Genomic DNA, 18,420 nt, shown 5'->3' with positions numbered 1-18,420 from the left:
TTCTAATGTTGTAGATTTAAGATGGTAATAAATCGTATTTTTATAAGGATTGAAAGGTTCAAGGAAGCTAAACATTCACAATTACGATATGTTTGGATTGACATTTCATGGAGGAATGCTGGACCATTGAGCCTTAATGGTATTGGTGGCTATTGATTGCAGTTCACATGGACATGAATAATAGATCCGATGCTTTACGATTTGGTAAGCTTTCTGCTGGGAGAACACACAACACAATGGTCATTGTAAATTTTAAATAGTAGCAGCAATTATTATAACGGTGTACGGATTTCGTTTTTTCTCCTCCACAGAGACAAGAAGGGACAAGGCACAAGACAAACAAGGGGAGCGTGACATCAACGCGCATAATATCCTCGCATTATTGTGGTTGGATTGGGAACGCAAGCAACTTCTTTTCCTTTGCTGTAGCTTTTTTCTCTTTCTTTTTTCTTTTTCTTTTTCTTTTTCTAGACGAAAACTTTGATTTTTATTGGATAATTAATTTGTTTCCAAATTAACTTAAGATAGAAAATTTCCATTTATAATTAATTTGTTTTTGTTTATACTGCAAAGTGATAAATGTTAATTCTTTTAAATAATAAAAATATTTTAAAAGTTAAAAATAAAATTAGAAATGACTATTTTATCTTTTACTTTCACCTACAGCCTCACTAAAGGAATTTGATATGGCTTTCATTTCTATTTTTATTTTTTAAATATTTATTATTATAAAAATATTTTACAAATAGAAAATCTAATATCTTATTTTTTTTTCTTTGAAAAGAAAATAAAAACTATTAATATCATTTAATATCTTATTAAACTTAAAGTTTGTACTTTAAACTATTCCGAAAATTAATTTTGGATGGAATTAGACATTAATGAAATTTCAAGAATTATATATATATATATATATATATATATATATATATATATATATATATATATATATATAATTTATTTCAGAAAAATAGTTGTCTTCAGTTTAGCTGCGACTGCGAGTGACTGAGCTCTTTCTTTCTTATTTGGTTTTTTCCATCCCAAATCCACCAGCTTATCTTTTTCGTTTTTACTAACGCTAAAATTGAAAAATCAAAGATTATATGCAGTGAGTATTAATATTTTAAAGAGTACAAATCAAGATCTTTCTCTCGCGTTAGAGATTTGGAGGTAACCTTGTCTCTTAAGCTTCAGGTGAGCCAAAATCTGCATTTTTTTCTTTCCCACATTTTCATAGTCTTCACCTAACATTTTCTGTAATGCAAAAGCAGTTGGTCAAATTTTAGCTAATGAGAACCCAGTAGTAGTAACTCCTCCCGCTCCGGTCGCTGTGCACCGCTTTTTCCTTCAACACTCTATTCTTGTCGGTATGTGACTGCTTCTTTTTCTTTCTTACTCCTCTTAAATTGTTTCCTTTTGTCAAAGATAGGACCTTTCGTTCACTAGATCTAACTTCTATGCTTAAAATTATTTCAGATATTGGCTGTTACTCTAACCAAGCAACTGGACCTTCTTCTTCTTCTCTATCTCGTTACTTCTTATTTGCATTTCTCTGAAATTTTCTCCTTCGGCTCAGGGGTTATTTCTTACCTCAGTTTCAACTATTTGTTCTTCCAAATTCTACTTCTGAACATAGGTGACTGTTTTGAATCCAGCATTATTCCAAAGATTGAATTATTTTTTTCATTTTGCTCATTATATTTTTCTTGATTTATGGAAAGCCTTAGGTATTGCAGGAAACTAGATCCTGATTACTAAAGTTGGCATTCATAAGCAGGGTTTTGGTAGCTGCATGTGCCCAATCAACATTGGTTTTCTACTGATAGGATCCTATTCTCCCTTTACTTCTTATCATGTCCTATGCAATTACATAAGCAACTAAGCTCAGTGCGTTCACTGACAGTAGCTCAGCTGCATCGATACATTTTCGTTACCCTGATTCTATCTCTCCTGGCAATTTAATCCTCTACACAAATCGGCAATGTACCCCAATGCCATTTCAAAATCACAATAAATGTTTTCCCAAAAGAAAAAAAAAATTCTCGATAGTCTGCTTCCAAGCATCTTAATTCTGTATAGTCTTGATCAACGTCCATGTCCAATTGGTGTCTTTCACATCTTATATTTATTATATTCTTCACGTGAAATTGTGTGTGTTCTCTTATTGGATGTTTGCTATTTATAAGCAAAATAAGTTGGCATTTGATGTATGACGTTCTCTTGAATCCCAGCAACTGGCTTGCACATTACTAAGAATTATAGCGATTCATATTTTTTTCATTTTTTTCTAATCATTGCATATCTTGGAAAAAGAAAAGAAATACTATTGGCCTTTTCTTTTTGGCAAAGATTAAATTTCCTTTCTTACAGGTTGTTGGAATGGAGTCTGGCATAGATGCTGATGCACCTTTAGATTATGCAACCATTGACATTTTTCCAGCTCAGAACAGGTGTGTGTTTGAAGTTGTCTTTGAACTCTGGAGAACACTTAAAATCTTACATTTTGTACTTACCACAATCGCGATGATCGTGCTGATGGTGGACTGCATTTCATTTCTTTTTGTATATTGTGCATGCATGTGAAAATATATTGGTGGAACTTATGAATCAATGATAGATGTGTTATGCAACTACAACTTGGCTTTTGTTGCAACCTTTATGGTTATCTCCTCCGTTTATATATGTATTCTATTTAGGCATTTCTGCATTTGTTTTCCCTACAGTTTCCTCAATGCTGTAAATGAACTATCTAACATGTTCTATACTATTTTAGATATGAGGTATTCATTTGTAGTGATGATGAGGTGGAGAAATTAGCCATTGGGTTGCTGGAACAACTCTCGCCACATTTACCAGGAGTGAACAATTTGCACAGCATAGGTTCTAATGCTAAGTTCAAACTTCAAGTAGTAGGACTCGACGAGAAAACATGGTTCACAAAGTCAACTTTAAACAGGTTCTTGGGTTTTTATTACCATTCCCCAACTTTTCATGTTTGCCTCAGTTAGTGGAGGAATATGGATACCTACTCCAATTGTTACAATCCTTATACAATTTTTTTTCTTAGATTTCTCCAACTTGTTGCTTCCCCGGAATTATTGATTTCATGTAAGCTCATTGAAGGTGAAATGACTCAATTGGAGGAGGCCAGAAAATTTCATCTTTGTTTATATGCTCAGGTCATATTTCAAAGCCTTCATCATCATCGTAATAATAATAATAATTAATAATGCTAGATTGCAACAATATTTCTGTCTAGTTAACCCAAATTTTCTTCTGTCAGGGGCGCAAGGATCATTTAGTAAGTGCGGAAAAAGGTATCTTGTCTAGACAAAGATTGAGCTTGCAGTTTGTATAGTATTTTCTATCATTGAGTTCTTATTGGTAGTTTATCAAGTACCAAAGAGAGGAATTAATTTGGAAGGAGAGTTCTGAAGGGCATCTGGGGCAGAAAAGAAACAGCCAGCTTTTGCCCAAAAAAATAAAAAAATATTCTAAAGAATTTTCCAGAAATAATTTCACATTGTGCCAAATACTCTTCTTCTTATCATCACTAGTGAAACCTGCAGTCATAAAGCCTCTTAGTATCCTTAAAAGTAATGAGTGAAATGAGAAAGAAAAGGGGAGGTGTCATTGATCATCTAAATATGTGAAAGTGTTTGCATGTATTAAACGTCAATTTTGAGTGTCATGAAATCATTAAATTGCATATCATGCATGAAGTAAAAGAATATCACAGAGCTTAAAGTGATGAAAAATCTAACCTCCTTTCTCTTCTTTCCCTTTTTTCTCCATAAAAGCATGTCTTTTAGTTGTGTATCTTCTTATTGATTGTGAAATTCTATCAGGATATTGTGTATGTGTTCAATGTTGTCAAGACTTGTAAAATTCATGTTTATGTCATTATAGGTCACCTTGTAAGTGAATGGATATTGAATTTTGAGTTCCCAAGCAAAATTAGCCTGAATGTGATGGAAAATGTATAACTAATTTTATATAGGTCTTCAAATCATTCATCTAAACATAGTAGAGTATTAAGGAATGAGAATAAAGGAAGAGTGAATGCTTCATCGTACATGTGAAAAGATTATTAGAATAATGTGTTCATAAGCCTGTGGAACTGTAATAATAATTTATATTGCACTTCTAAGAAATATGGTTTGGAAGCAATAAAATGGTGGTTATTAATTCAAGATGCTATACTGAGATTCTAATGCCCCTGTTTTATATTATTTCTAAGAATTATAAATTGTTCATTAATGATTGATACAACTGTACTTTTTTTGCTTTATTTAAGAACCTAAGTGGATAGCTGAGTTCCTCTTTAGCATTGGGACAGGCACCTCTTGAGCCAGGATCGTAACCTACCCTTGGATCTTTAGTTAATGAATAAGCTTCTCATTGATTGGGAAGTTGCTTAGAAACTTACCAGTTTTCCTCAGAATCCTTCTTGGGATTCAAATTTATGTTTTTAGTGAACTTAAATTGGTAAAGAAATTGAACTCACTTCTATTTTGTTATGTCCCTTGTAAACTTGAGTAACTTTACCTGCCCGATGTTCTCCACTTTTGTATCTGTTGCTGCTTATTTCTTTTTAATTGTATCATTGTTGGTTTGCTTGTTCTGTGTCTGTGACTTATTTACCAATGTAAAAAACTCTAATCTTTGTGTCAGTGAAGAGTTAGTTACATAAGTTGATTCCATGTTGATGTACTTTAGTTATTAGCACTCTACATGCATTTTGGTGTGATGTGGCATGGTGCTAGGATAGGATCTTGCTTAAATATTTGTATGTTGAAAAATTCAACACATATTTTTATAGTTTTATCTACCCTTCTTTTTGGACAGATGGCTCCACCTCAATTGAGACAGCACCAATATTCAAAGTAATTGCTTTCACATACATTTGTTGACAAATTATGTGTTTTTTAATTTTCTTGTGAAGCTTAGCTGTTGATACTTTAACTCATTCTTACTGAAAATGAATGTGTTTTTGTTGCAAACCTATGTATAGCCTGAAGAAAAAATTGCATCATCAGATACTTCAAAGTAAGTCCTTTTTGTGGCTACTTTTACCCTGTGGGCTTTATCTTAGCTGCATCTCCACTGAGCCATGGAAAATTGTTTTCCTAGGGATGAATTATTGCGAGCTATGGACTTGAGGCTCACAGCATTGAGAAAGGAGTTAGCTGCCAGTCTAAACCAGACTGCAACCTTCTCCTCTAAAGATGTTATCAATTTAATTTACTTTTGTGATCATTTTGGTGCAACAGACTTAAAGTAAGATTCATCAACATATGCATTACGCTATAAATTCCCGTCTGTTTCGGCCTTCAAAATATTTCTCATTGCGGCTGCACTATGTCGTTTCTCTTTATGTTTTAATGACTACATAATTATAATGATTGCTGGAAATAATTATGCTTGCTAAATTTCAATTTTTGGCACTTTATGTTGCAGGAATTCTTTATCCAAATTCTTGGAACTGAGCTGTAAAAGTGACACATCTGTACTTACAAATGATGACAAGAATTCATCTACAGGCATGTCAAGAAGTGACAATGCAGATAAGATTAATGGCGAAATTCAAATATCAAGATCCATACCTGCACAAACACCAGTAAAGTATGGTGTTTCACCTGCAGTAGTTGCCCAAGTTGAACGACAGAGCTCAACTGAAAGTGAGGAGTCTAACTCGGGTGATGAGAATCAGGTATCTGTAGAAAGAGGTCGAGTACTTACAAGATCTGCACAACCAAGAAGGTCAGCATCCCCAATGCGAAGGATTCAAATAGGAAGAACTGGATCACGCAGGGCTCCTGCATTAGCCATTAAAAGCCTGGGTTATTATCCTCCTAGAGAGAGGAATCCATGTTATAGAGATGTAGCGGGAAACAATGGTGAAGAGGAAGGATCTGAACAAATCAGTAAGAAACCTGAGAGTAATGTGCTCAGGATGTCTGTTCAAGACGCAATCAATCTTTTTGAAAGCAAACAGAAAGATCAAAGTGCAGATGCTCAAAAAAGGAGCTCATTATCAAATCACTCTCTCTCTACAAATAAATCTGTGTTAAGAAGATGGAGTGCTGGTAGAGTGGAATGTTCTGTTCCCTGTCAAGAACTCGTTTATGAAGACTCCATCCTGTTGTCACGTGGTGATGTTGTGGATGGAGAGAATTCAAATCTTCCAGTAGAAGAAAAATTGGAGTCTGATTTTACGTCTGGATTTCAAAACCCCCCTGACACTACTAAGGTCAATGTAGAATCAGGGAAATTGGAAAAAAGAGCACATGATTCAGTGGACATTCAAATGGACAGTAATGCAACGCAAGGTCAGGAAAGTAATGGGTTGTCGACATCATCAGTAGACTGGAATCAACAGAAAGAGGCAGAATTGAACCAGATGCTGAAGAAAATGATGGAAAGTCAGCCTGTGAGAACCAGGAAGCCTCAGAGTAGCAGAAACCAGAATATCCCTTCTGAGCATAGAGGTGGATTTTATGATCACTATAAGGAGAAGAGGGATGAGAAACTTCGAGGAGAGAATGCTGGAAAGAAAGCAGAAAAAGAAGCACGATTTAGAGCAATGCAGAAAATTCTTGATGATCGTAAGGCTGAAATGACCTCCAGAAGTGTGAAGGATGTAAGTAAAAAACATCCTTCACCTAAACCTCAAAAGTCACTCAAGAATCCATCTCAGCCTGCAAATCTTAGGAATGAGAAACCAAAAGCTTCTGTTACAGGGAAGGTTTCATCTAAAGCATCTAACTTGCCTGCTACTCGTAAATCATGGCCATCAGCACCTTCAGCTAGAGTTGCAGGATCATCGCCATCTAAAACTCCAGGCATCTCATCTGCTGGTACCACGCCGACACGTCGGAAACCTCACTCAGCACCATCCATTCATCGATCAAGCGCCAAAGTAGAAAGATCCCAGCCACGTCATAGAAATGTGAAGGAAAGTCAGGCTAACACTGACAGGAGCCTGAAGGGTGCAACAGAAAGGGTGCAGCAAACAGCGACAAAATGTGGAAAAACAACAAAAACTAAAGTCGCAGCAGCTGCTGGAGATTGTCCTATCCAATCAAAGCCTAGTTTCTACAACAAGATGACCAAGAAAAGCAGCATTGTGCCTCTGGAATCAAAACCCTTCCTCCGTAAAGGATCTAGAGTTGCTCCTGGTGTTGGTCCCATTGCAAGCAAGACAAAAAATTCTTCTGTATTGGAGGAATCTCCCATAAACTGTGGGAATATGACAGAAACTCCAAACATTGATGTGGTTCTTGATGCTTCAAATCTTGTAAGTCAGCACCAAGATCAGGATATTGTTGCACCGGACCATGCTAATACTGCTATGGATACAGAAACAACAGTCCATAGTCATCAGAATCATGATGTACCTGAGAATATCAATGAGCTCACTACTGATGTTGATGACAGCTTCAAAGATACAATAGAGTCTTCAGCGAAGATTCAGATCCAAGAAGAATCAGTTATTTCCCCCATTGCATGGGAGGAAATAGAGGAACACCAGAACGTCCATAGCTCATATGCTGATGGTACCTCTCAACTTGCTTCTCCAGTTCATGTTTCACCTCTTGGATTGTCAAGTCCACGCGTTCGTCATTCTTTGTCACAGATGCTCCAAGAAGACAGTAGTGAACCTGATACAGTTGAGTGGGGAAATGCTGAGCATCCTCCTGCCATTGTCTATCAAAAAGATGCCCCCAAAGGGTTAAAGAGGCTCTTGAAATTTGCCCGGAAAAGTAAAGGGGATGCAAATTTAACAGGCTGGTCTAGCCCATCTGTCTTTTCTGAAGGAGAGGATGACGGTGATGAATGCAAAGCCGTTGGTAAGAGAAGCACTGATAATATGCTAAGGAAGACATCGCTACATTCAAAGAATTATGGACAACAAAATGCTTCTTTCTTCACGGGCCATGAAAAAAGTATAGATGCTCATGAACTTCTCACTGGTAATTTTCACATCTTGGCTTCTCTCATTTCCTTCATACTGATATTTGGTTTATGAATTAGAGGTGGATGATTATAGTTTTATAGAATAATAAGTATTCATGATCAAATTTTCATGCTTCTTGTTCTTTGCATCTACTTTTGTTTGTGTGCTTGCGTGTGCACTTGTTTGGAAATGAAAATGGACTCAGTTTTGTACCTTTATCATGCTGAATAAGTGAAGCATATTCTGAATGCAGCTCAATCAAACTTCATCAAATTTGATGCCCAGACTTCTCAAAAGCTGCAGAAGGGCCATGTTTCAACTGCAGCTTCTACAGCTAAAGGTATTTTTCTTTTCCAAATCTTGGAACTTTTGTTTAAATGTATCTATTCTATTCTCTTTGTTCGAGTAATTTTAGTTTCTTTCTTTCTTTCTTTGTTTTAATTTTTTTTCCCTCGCCCATCTCGAGTGGTGAGTTTATAGGCTAATATCCTATGTTATGCTCTCTGTTCCAGCAACAAGGTCATTCTTTTCTCTTTCAGCATTTAGGGGCAGCAAACCAAATGATACAAAGTTCCATTGATGAGATGATTCTGAAACAATAATCCGTTCTCCTTGAAGCCACATGCAATCTAGATTTGGCTTCAAAAAGAAAAATTCCTTGCTCTTCCTATTCTATCATCTTATCGTGCATGGTCTAGCATTTTGGGGGCAAGGAGTTGGAGTTTTGTGGGTATTCCGTTGATGGTTCTTGCATGCGTATCCACATATGGTGTCAGGGTCTGCATCTGGCTGAAACATGGTTTCTTTCATATTAATCTCATTGTTGAAGATGTAAACCATTGATGAAATCCAGAAGTTGGCCAAAAAACAAATGACCTCAGTCTCATAGGATTTTAGTTCTGTGAGCTTGGCTCAGTTTCAGTATGCAGCTTATAATTGTGTAGTATTTAAATACTGCATTTACTATGCCCCGCTTGTCAATTTTTGGAACTTGGGAGTACCGCTCACTTTTCATCTGTTCTTAATGTAAGATAGAAAATAATTTAAAGTGTGGATAGATGCGTATTATGCTTTTTGAACTTTTACTGATTTTTATTTTGGTTCAAAATTAATTTTTTGAATTAAATTAATTTTTTGAATTAATGTAGAACATAAATTGATTTTAAGATTAATTTATTTCATTTTTTACAAAGAAAATATTAAATATTTTTCTTAAATGATAAGAAAAATTAAAAAGTCAGAAAAAATATGAAATTGAGAATAATTTGTTTTATTTCCTATTTTTTTTTTTTTTAATTTTTAATATTTATGGAGAAAAGTACAATCTACTCAACCTGATTATGTAACTCTAACCTTAAATTTTGATTGGATTACGTTGGTTCAAATGTTACCATAATACTATCCCCTTATACGAGCAAGGAGAGGACCAGTGCGGCACACAGAGGGGAGCCAAAGAAAGATGGAGGTTGCTGCCGTGGCCATGCAGATGAAAGGAGGCGGCAAAACAATGGAAATAAGATGGGCAAGCAGAAGGATATCGAAATTGAAATCGACAAGAATTCCCGTTTACATTTCCGCTAGCCCGTCCCACATAAACACCCAGCAGCTGAGAGAGCTCTACAGCGCCTGTAATTACTCTTGTCATCGATTCCCGGAGATAGACCATAGCGGAATTGTGGTTGAAGCAGTTGATTTGAAGAAGCTTTCCGTTGCTCTCTCCCACAGCTCAGTTCTCGTCTCTGTCTTCTGCAATCCGCGGGATGTTGTTGAGAATAATCAGCAACAACTGAGACAAGAAGAACAAGAACAAGAACAAGACCCTACTCCTCCTCTGATGGGTTTGGGAAATTTGTTGCAGAGACTGATGCCCAAGCCTCTGTCTCTGCCTAAGGTCTCTCCTTCCAACGGTCAACTGGTGGGCTTTGGCCGCGCGGTTTCTGATTTCGGACTGACTGCTTCCATCTACGATGTCATGGTAATTGGAAAGGACCAATTTTTCACCATTTTGCCTCTATTTTTCGGCTAATTGTTGAATTTGGCTATCCAGTGTTTCATGCTTATATATAATCCTGCTGAGTTCAGACTTTTCCAATTTCTTGCTTGAACCTTCGAGAATTCTTCAATCGTCAACTGATGAAGATGGAGTAACAACCATGCAACTTCGGTGTAATTTGCATTGGGTGTCTCAAACTCTGAAAGTCATCACATCAATTTTAAAGATTCTGCTTCTTCTTTGCCTGTTTTGGTCTACTACATAGACTATACTAGTTGCATTGCATGTTGTTTATGCTTTGTACCTTCAGCTAGATAGTTAATTTCTACTACTATTTATCGATATAATTGTGTACAGTTTCTTCTAGGTTATACCTTCATTAAGGAGAATGGGAATCGGGAAGATGATAGTTAAAAGAATTATAAGGTTAGTCAACATTTATCTTCTTCTCCTAAATGTTTAAATTGCCATTTCCTTAGTATAAATATTTGTTGTTTGTGCCAACTTATAAATTTGATGTTTGTTCAAATGGCTATTACATAACTCTTGTTGAATTCTTGATCCTATGGTGGTCTAATGCTTCAGTTATTCTGGCTTCTTTAGAACTATCTAATTATTATAGTTACTACTTTTTATTTTTGTGTGTTGTTTCATATGATCCAACCTTTTCACATATATACACACACACCCTCCTATGCTTTTGTATGCAGCCTAAACGTCACCCCTCCTTAAAGAATAAGAGCCCTTTGCAAAATAATGACAACAACAACATCATCTGGAGTTTGAAATTTACCTTTTCTCCTTCCAGAATGCTCACAAACAGAGACATTTATGATATTGGAGCCCTTTGCTCTGCCAATGAGAGGTAATTGTATAGCAGCACCTTATTCTTTTTATCCAAATGAAGAAAGTCTTTTGCTTCTTCTCTTCTCCTTTTCTATTTTCCTGCTTAAGGCAAATAGAAATGAAGCAATTTGCATATGGGTTGCAGATGGTATTTTCATGGTATCCATGCTTGATGCTTATATTAATGTTTTTTTTTTTTTCCCCAAGTTATTTGGTGATATGATTTACTTGAACTTTTGTAAGGTTATTCTTCAAAGCATGTGGATTTGGGGATGACATATTGGGTTCCACCACAATGATGTATGCCAGGGCTGTTTCAACTTATCCCGAAGGTGATCAGATGGTTAAATCTGCAGGTCGAAGACTTCTACTCGTTCCACCGATCAGAAAGCCCTTTGAACCTTAGAAGAGTGTCAAATTGTAGAGTTCAGTGCAAGTGCTAATATTAGTAGAACAGGAGAGAAAGCAGAGTGTGAATATTAAACTTACGGCTGTGGAAACAATATCTAAGAATGGAAGTGAAAAAGGGAACAGCAAACAAGGGGTTGGACTTTTTAGGTGATTATCATTGGCTCCCTTCGTAATGAAATAACATTTTATCCTTTTATTTATTTAAGTAGTTTTTAAAAATGAGTTTTGCACTTTTGTCTATACTTATTATTGTTCATACTTCTGATTTAGGATTTCTTAATAATAAATTTAAATATGAGGCTAGTTGAATTTAAATATTAATCTTTCAGTATGTCTTTTATATTAAATTTTAATATTGAAATATGATTTTTTTTTTTTTTAATATTAGATATAAATATTAGTTATCACCGTAACAATTTAGTTCAAGTATTAGTAATTTAATCATAATATTAAGATTAAAATGATTCTAAATTTTATGTTGAAATCATATCTTGCACTTATTCAATATAAAAATTTTCATAAAATCTATTGTTTAACTGTGTAGTTTTCTACTTCATCTAATTTTACTACTAAAAATGAGCCAATGACACTTTTTTTTATACTCAATTTTAATTAAAGCATAATCTAACAAGTTCACCCTAATAGCCAAGGTAAAAATAATTTATCATATGGGTTGGAATAACAGAGAAACATTGCAACTAAATATATAAAAATATGTATTAAATTTTTTCTTAGAAAAATATGTATAAACGTTACAATTGAATTTAAAAAAATCAACATGTAAACGTTAGAATCAAATATAGAAAAATTAATATGTAGCTGACAATTTTAAATGAAAGAACCAACTATACCAATTAATTGTCTGTAAATTTACCATAAGTAGCATGCATTTATATAGCAAAATATTCATCAAATAGTGACACTTTTTTTTGCCAAGTGCGCGGCAATAGAAAACCTAAGGCTTCATTTATTTCTGCACGATAACTTATTTTTGAAAAATATTCTTCATAACTTATTTTCTATTATTTTATTAAAATATTAAAATTTATCCTTTATATTGCAAAAAAGAAAAATTTATTATTAATACTAAGGCAAAAAGTCTTCATTAGTTTAGACTTTTGCATGATTTCTTGTGGCACACAGATTCTTGCCTATCTGCGATGCACTTTGTAAAACAGACAACCCTTTAATTATGCTCAGGTATAAGAATTTGGTCTCCCTAAAAGCAAAGCAGCCTTAAGGATAACGCCAAAGAGTTTCACTTTTATATCCTTTCCATATCAACTTTTGTCAAAAAGAAAGAAAAGGCATACAAAGGACAAAACAGACTTCCCAACCATTTCTTGCGTTTTCTCAGTTGCCTTCGTTCATGGGTAAAATCTGGATTGAAGTTTGCCTGATATCTGCTCGCGGGCTCCGACATTCTTCATCCCTTTGGAAGCTTCAGTGGTTCGCAGTTGGATGGATTGATCCTAACAACAAATATTGCACAAAGATTGATGCCTCAGGGAATGCAAATCCCGTATGGAAAACCAAATTTGCAACTTTGGTTGATGACTCAAACTTCCAAGATATGGTATTGCATGTTGAAGTATACAGCAGAGAGCCCATTTTCCTCAGAGAAAGACTTCAAGGCACTGCAACTGTTGGCTTGAAAGAATTTCTGGCGAAGTATAGCAAGAACTCAGCCACAGGAAAAGAAGAAGAAGTCGGGAGCTACCAACTGCGCAAAAGAAATTCCAATAAACCGCAAGGTTTTATAGATATCCATATTCGCATCTCAGAGGACAGGGGAGAGCCCGGTTCCTACACAGGTATTTGAGACAACAGATTCTTTTCAGGGTGTTTCATTGGTTTTCTTTTTCTTTATAAAGCGTTAAATTGAATCTTCTTAATTTTACAGGCGATGAAGGGGGACTTGTTTTGATGGATCGCAGCAATAATAGTGCATTGTCTTCTGAAGGTGGATCGGGGCAAGGCTATCCCTCTGAGCTGCCTCTTGTTCCACTTCGACGACCAGAAAATCGATCTTCCGATTCTGCTTATACGCATCCAATGCCCTACCCTGCAAATTACTCTAATCCATCCATGGGTGGACCAAGCTATTCCGCAGCAGCTGGACCAAGCTATCATCCACCACGCACTCCACCGCCGCCACCACCGCCTTCTAATGTTGGTTATATACCTACTTTTCTTCCAAATACTGATTACATAAACATGCCATCATCTGCAGCAGCCTCTAGAATGGGAGCAAGACCTGGTGTGGCAATGGGACTTGGTGCTGGAGCTGTGGCTGCTGGTGCTGTGATTTTTGGTGATGACTTCTTGTCAGGATTTGATATTCCTTCAAGCTTACCTGATCCTAGTCTAACAATATCAGTAGAGCCTCCTTTCTAAAGGAAGGGTGCTACAATTTCCTGTAACACGCTGAAATGCTATGAAAACATTGAGTTGGTTATCTCAAAATTTTCCACCTTCCTCAATAGTGAGAACTCTGTTCTGCAAATAACAGACACCATGATTCCGAGAGAAAAACATTTTTGAAGAAAAATTTTTGAAGAGGAATTTTTAAATCATTTGATATATTAACAAATAGAACAAAGCATAAAATAGGCAACAATAACTAACTAAAGTCTGTTAGATGAATCTTGTCTCCATTCTGTATATAGCTATATCCTCACCAATATCCAAAGACTGTAGATCCTTCACGAGAACCTCCTTTCAAGCAATTTTAGGTCAACTCCTTCCTTTTTTTGCACCCTCTACTACTAAGGTATCACATATTGGAGCATGTAGGAGTCTATGTAATACATGACCATACCATCTCAGGCGTCCTCTCATTTTATCTCCAACCTCTGCTACTTGCACATTTTATCTAGTATGATCATTCCTAACAGAAAATCAAGAAAAAAAATGTAAAAAGATGAAAAAGAAGAAGAGGAAGAGAGGGAGAGGCTGTCACCAGAGACAAGAAACAGTCCATCCCTTGAATAACTAGGGCTTTCTAAGATTCAGAGAGCGAGAGAAGAAGTGGAAACTCCTGCATAGACTTTGATTCCGTACATTTCATCATTTCATTAAGTCGATGCCACCTTTTATATAAATTTTTGAAGTTGTTCTTATCTATTACACTTACCAGATCATGAACACAAGTATAAACTGATGTATTGTTCAGGTTAAAATTTCAGTTCACTACTTGCAAAGATTGTTCCCTTGAATCACCAAAAGCTTTTCTTAGAAACATCTCAACTACTGAAACAAACTCTTCCACCTTCTCTTCGTGGGGCAAATGGCCACAATGCTTAATTATTTCAAGACAAGATCCGGGTATAGCTTGTGAAAGTCTCTTAGCATTCCAAGATGGAACAATCCGATCATTGTCACCTGTGATGATCAGAACTGCGTGACATCAAGCAAATGACAAGGATCACCATTACATTCTATAATTAGGATTCAGGGATTAAAAATTGATGCTAGACAAATGTTACAAACCCTAGCCTAGCTAGATGTTTGGTGAGCGAGAAAGGAAGAAAAAGAGAGGGAAAATTAAAGTGAATCAGAAAGAAAAGGAGAGAGAATCTTTAGATAGGAATTCGTTGTTTATTGTGTTAATGCTTAAATGGAAAATCTGTTTGGTGTTTGCATATGGACCAATCAACAAACTACTAATACTAAGAGGGTGTTTGGCTTGGCTTTTAAGTCGGTCAACCCTACTGTCAAGTAGAAAGTCATAAGTAAAATAGTGTTTGATTTGTCTTATAAATTAAAAAATCCATTTAAAACAAGTTAGAAGTCATAAAGCAACATACCCTTTACTTCTAATTATCTATTACCCTTTACTTCTAATTATCTATTAGTTTTAGAACTATTCTTTGACCAAGTAAAATACTATATTACCATGGTAACTGTTAGAAATGTTAACACTATCCTCATTCTTAACAAACTCTTAGAATTTGTATTTAATTAGTACATCCATTTTAGTAATTGTGATAAATTAAGTTACTTTTAAGTATCTATAGACCAAACACTTAATCTATTTAAAAATTACATTTAAATTAAAAAATTGAGTAATTTTAAATTGAATAAATTAGAAAATTCATCTTAAATCAAAAGCTAAAATTGTATAGCCAAACCAAACACCCTTAATAATTGTCTAACCAGTTGGCTTCACTTTCATTCCAGTCCTCTCATTGGTGCAGTCATAAGAACAACAGCACAGATTAGCAATCAATAAGAAAATTGAAGCAAGAAATTATGTCCAGGTTGAGGAATCCTTATCAGAAGGCATTTTTCTCATGGTGACATGGATCAATGAAGAACAAACTGCCTTTCTACAATCCAGATTACAGGCCAAGCTGCCATGCCTTATTTATTGGAAACTTAAATAACACCATTAAGCTAAATTCATTCTAACTCCCCATGTTAATTTCTTGGCTCTTGACTCTGGTAGAGAACTTCTAAACCAGTTCCCAGATGTTAGGTTTAACTGGGAATGAAACAGAGTTAGTATTATTACCAGGACATGAGATCTCATGAAGTCTTTTTGACAGTGGTGGCTTTGATTCTGACTCAGAACTTGTTAGTGTTGCAGCGGTGAACTCTGCAAGAGCCTTGTCCCAGCCCTTAGTTCTCAATGGCTGCATTTATAGGTAATATCAACCAAATCAATAAAAAGTGATTTTATTTGAGTCGTACCATGCAGTTTGGAAGTGATTTACAGGTAATAAAAAGTATTGCTGCTTAAGTTGTCCTATAATTCAGTATTAAATTCTGCAGTTTGGAAGGCAACAAGAAAACAACAAGGTAAAATTAGATTACCTTTGTATAACCATCTAGAACATGTTCACTGACTTTATTTGAGTCGTACCATGCAGTCCTTACTGCTGCTATTCCGAACTTATCAATTATCATCCTTATCTGATAAATCACATGTGCAAGTCTTCATCACATAGGCATGACAAGCATAAATATAGTCTAACATATGTTGTATAGTTATAGTCTATAAAAAAAAAGGGAAAATATGAAAGGGCACTTAGCAATGTCATTTTCCCTTATTGATGGCCAATATATACAGAATCAATATGCGCTTATGTGCATAAGTCACAAACTTGGTGTGAGAAATCCCCAGCCTAAGGATAACAGCTTTGAAGATGATCAACATTAGAGAATTTTTCAAGGATAAAAAGTCTTATGATTTTTCAATTTGGCAGGCCCCGCGAATGAACTGAATCAACTGAGTATAGAGACAATATAAATAAAATAATGGGAGATTGTTGATTAAGAAATTCAATACCAGCATTACACCAAAGGTAGAGCGCAAAATAGTTGACAGCACTTTCTTATAAGAAGATTTAAGCATATCCGACATTCCCTTAACCATTTTTATTAATGCCCTGGTGATGTATGCTGCAATATTTGACAAAATCTTGAAAAGCTTTATAACTTGCTTTTTTATTTTACTTGAATTTGATCTGTCTCCTTCAGTCTGGGTATCTCCCCCTGGTTTATCCCCTGCAGCAACCTTATGAGTAGCACGAGGGGCAAGTATCGCTGGGGCAACAAGGATTAGAGCTGCAACTCGTTCTGGAGCCTCAAAATATGTATTGACAGCTACAAGAGAACCAGCAGAATGCCTGGACCGTCAAGTTTTTAACATTTTGAGAGAGATATAATTTTGAAAAACGAATATAATGAGATACTCAGCTATCAATAACCAGGTAAATGGAATAAAATTCAAAATTGCAAACATTCAGCAGAATAAAACTAGGGATTAATTTCAAAGATGAAATTCAAAAACTGAAAGAGAGAAAAAGAGGAAAAAAAAAAAAAAAAACAAAACAAAAAGAAAGGCGAACAGACTGTCCACAAACAGGATTGCGAACTCCATTTGGTGGTCAAATACATTTATGGCTCCAGTCTCTAGTGTCTAGCTGAGTACAAACCATTTTGGTGACTATAATATGCAAGCCTTATAAAGCTATATGAATGACAAATTAAAGCACTAGCTTGTATATAAACTGCAAAAGTGAGTCAGATAAACTACTGATTAGAGAACAATCAACCATACCAAGAACCTCTTGAACAGAAACCAGCAGTTCATGTGTATTTCTCAAATGAAGACAGCAAAAAGGAGAAAGATAACAGTTTAAACTTTCCAATTGAGGGGAAAAAGATGGCTTACCCCACCAGAATGGCCTTGTCAGCTGCCAAGAAATCAATGAAGTACAAGGTAGCAAGCACAGAAAATGCCATGGAGTATGGATTCAATGGCTTCGTATCATCGTTGCCAGGGGATGAATGCTTGAAAGAATCGACCCTTGACGTCAATCCAAAGGCAGGTCTGTCAAAGGCAAGAACTTTGGAGGCAGTGACATCTGCCAGGCGCTTCATAACTCGGCTCCATGAGAAAACAGAAGCTCCAAACCCATGTAATAAGATGATAGGAAAGCCAATCGCGCGAGAAGTAGAGTGAGGAAGTTGAGAAATCGTATTATTTTGTGATTCTGCACTAGACAACTTGTAGTGAATGTGTATACCTTTAAACTCACAAAAACAACTGTCTGGATCACCTAAAAGTATAGGGTCCAATAATTCATCTTGATCAATTCCAGCAATTCTCTTCTTTTTCTGCTGTGTTTTTGAATCTAACCACCGTTCTAGAGATTTAAAACAGTAGTTTTTTACAATTAGCAAAACGAAATCTCAAAAGCAATAATAGTGTTCTAAAATAGAGAGAAGAGAGAAGCCCAGTGATTGGTAAGGAAGAAATACAAATGAGAAAAGTTTAGAATCGATACCCGAGCCGCCGACTGATCCAGAATAAGAAGAAGAAGAAGCATGGGGAAGAAATCTATTATACGGAAGTTTTGGATAAGAAACAGCTAATGCAACTTGAGAATCCGGAGAACTGAGGCTGCTGCCACTATTTTTCGATATCGAACGACTGAGATTGTAATGGTGCGAAAGGAATAACAGCTGCTGACACATTAATCCACTCATTTTGGTTTCTATTACTGTTAGTATTAGATCAAAGCAAACGATAGCAGAGAAGGGCTTTGAGATATTAAGCGGGAAGCCAGAGACAGAAGAGGGGAAGGATTTTTTTCTTTTGTTTTTTTTTTTTTTTTGGGGGGGGGGGGGGTGGGGGTGGGGGTGTTGGGTTTGAAGAATACATTTTGTCACTTTCCAGAAACGACTTGTCGTAATCATC

General features: G+C 35.7%; 4 protein-coding genes across 10 annotated transcripts; 3 read left to right on the top strand and 1 right to left on the bottom strand.

Moving 5' to 3' along the window:
• The first annotated feature begins 974 nt into the window (after positions 1-974).
• On the top strand, positions 975-9,039 carry LOC105649141 (uncharacterized). 5 transcript variants are annotated; one of them, XM_012235702.4, is made up of 13 exons: positions 975-1,194; positions 1,272-1,367; positions 1,477-1,636; positions 2,371-2,450; positions 2,774-2,956; positions 3,068-3,179; positions 3,284-3,317; positions 4,849-4,886; positions 5,015-5,049; positions 5,134-5,280; positions 5,461-7,976; positions 8,214-8,300; positions 8,473-9,039. In XM_012235702.4, exons 4-13 carry the CDS (start codon positions 2,380-2,382, stop codon positions 8,538-8,540), a joined length of 3,291 nt encoding a protein of 1,096 aa, XP_012091092.1. In that variant the 5' UTR covers positions 975-1,194; positions 1,272-1,367; positions 1,477-1,636; positions 2,371-2,379; the 3' UTR covers positions 8,541-9,039. The 5 variants fall into 5 exon arrangements, with proteins under 5 accessions (XP_012091092.1, XP_020540941.1, XP_012091091.1 ...); XM_020685282.3 differs by having other exon boundaries at positions 1,269-1,367; XM_012235701.4 differs by lacking the exon at positions 1,477-1,636.
• Positions 9,040-9,208: 169 nt separating this feature from the next.
• On the top strand, positions 9,209-11,429 carry LOC105649143 (Acyl-CoA N-acyltransferases (NAT) superfamily protein). 2 transcript variants are annotated; one of them, XM_012235704.4, is made up of 4 exons: positions 9,210-9,935; positions 10,321-10,379; positions 10,762-10,818; positions 11,043-11,429. In XM_012235704.4, the coding sequence occupies exons 1-4, from the start codon at positions 9,420-9,422 to the stop codon at positions 11,203-11,205; spliced, it is 795 nt and encodes a 264-aa protein (XP_012091094.1). In that variant the 5' UTR covers positions 9,210-9,419; the 3' UTR covers positions 11,206-11,429. The 2 variants fall into 2 exon arrangements, with proteins under 2 accessions (XP_012091095.1, XP_012091094.1); XM_012235705.4 differs by lacking the exon at positions 10,762-10,818 and having other exon boundaries at positions 9,209-9,935.
• Positions 11,430-12,579: 1,150 nt separating this feature from the next.
• On the top strand, positions 12,580-13,676 carry LOC105649144 (Calcium-dependent lipid-binding (CaLB domain) family protein). The gene is made up of 2 exons (XM_012235707.4): positions 12,580-13,024; positions 13,114-13,676. The coding sequence occupies exons 1-2, from the start codon at positions 12,580-12,582 to the stop codon at positions 13,605-13,607; spliced, it is 939 nt and encodes a 312-aa protein (XP_012091097.1). The 3' UTR covers positions 13,608-13,676.
• Positions 13,677-14,255: 579 nt separating this feature from the next.
• Positions 14,256-18,419, bottom strand: LOC105649145 (alpha/beta-Hydrolases superfamily protein). 2 transcript variants are annotated; one of them, XM_012235708.4, is made up of 6 exons: positions 18,008-18,419; positions 17,392-17,866; positions 16,504-16,843; positions 16,029-16,127; positions 15,727-15,847; positions 14,256-14,609 (listed from the first exon to the last, which is right to left on the bottom strand). In XM_012235708.4, the coding sequence occupies exons 1-6, from the start codon at positions 18,417-18,419 to the stop codon at positions 14,395-14,397; spliced, it is 1,662 nt and encodes a 553-aa protein (XP_012091098.2). In that variant the 3' UTR covers positions 14,256-14,394. The 2 variants fall into 2 exon arrangements, with proteins under 2 accessions (XP_012091098.2, XP_012091099.2); XM_012235709.4 differs by having other exon boundaries at positions 14,256-14,594.
• Position 18,420: the final 1 nt, after the last annotated feature.

Source organism: Jatropha curcas, chromosome 6 (genome assembly GCF_041381405.1).
Source record: "Jatropha curcas cultivar XTBG-Jc1 chromosome 6, XTBG_Jcur_1.0, whole genome shotgun sequence".
Classification (NCBI taxonomy): Eukaryota; Viridiplantae; Streptophyta; class Magnoliopsida; order Malpighiales; family Euphorbiaceae; genus Jatropha; species Jatropha curcas.
The sequence above is the reverse complement of the archived record's forward strand: the minus strand, read 5'-3'. Positions and strand labels throughout refer to the sequence as shown.

What these genes read in the sequence shown, in the direction of transcription:
- LOC105649141 (XM_012235703.4), top strand. Translation starts at nt 2,380, where the DNA reads ATGGAGTCTGGCATAGATGCTGATGCACCTTTAGATTATGCAACCATT. An exon ending in ATCTTTGTTTATATGCTCAG is followed by an intron (nt 3,180 to 3,283) that starts GTCATATTTCAA and finishes TTCTTCTGTCAG; the next exon opens with GGGCGCAAGGATCATTTAGT. An exon ending in AGACAGCACCAATATTCAAA is followed by an intron (nt 4,887 to 5,014) that starts GTAATTGCTTTC and finishes ACCTATGTATAG; the next exon opens with CCTGAAGAAAAAATTGCATC.
- LOC105649143 (XM_012235704.4), top strand. Translation starts at nt 9,420, where the DNA reads ATGGAGGTTGCTGCCGTGGCCATGCAGATGAAAGGAGGCGGCAAAACA. An exon ending in CTTCCATCTACGATGTCATG is followed by an intron (nt 9,936 to 10,320) that starts GTAATTGGAAAG and finishes AGTTTCTTCTAG; the next exon opens with GTTATACCTTCATTAAGGAG. An exon ending in CTTTGCTCTGCCAATGAGAG is followed by an intron (nt 10,819 to 11,042) that starts GTAATTGTATAG and finishes AACTTTTGTAAG; the next exon opens with GTTATTCTTCAAAGCATGTG.
- LOC105649144 (XM_012235707.4), top strand. Translation starts at nt 12,580, where the DNA reads ATGGGTAAAATCTGGATTGAAGTTTGCCTGATATCTGCTCGCGGGCTC. An exon ending in AGAGCCCGGTTCCTACACAG is followed by an intron (nt 13,025 to 13,113) that starts GTATTTGAGACA and finishes TTAATTTTACAG; the next exon opens with GCGATGAAGGGGGACTTGTT.
- LOC105649145 (XM_012235708.4), bottom strand. Translation starts at nt 18,419, where the DNA reads ATGATTACGACAAGTCGTTTCTGGAAAGTGACAAAATGTATTCTTCAA. An exon ending in TGGATCAGTCGGCGGCTCGG is followed by an intron (nt 17,867 to 18,007) that starts GTATCGATTCTA and finishes TTAAATCTCTAG; the next exon opens with AACGGTGGTTAGATTCAAAA. An exon ending in TTCTAGATGGTTATACAAAG is followed by an intron (nt 15,848 to 16,028) that starts GTAATCTAATTT and finishes CTATAAATGCAG; the next exon opens with CCATTGAGAACTAAGGGCTG.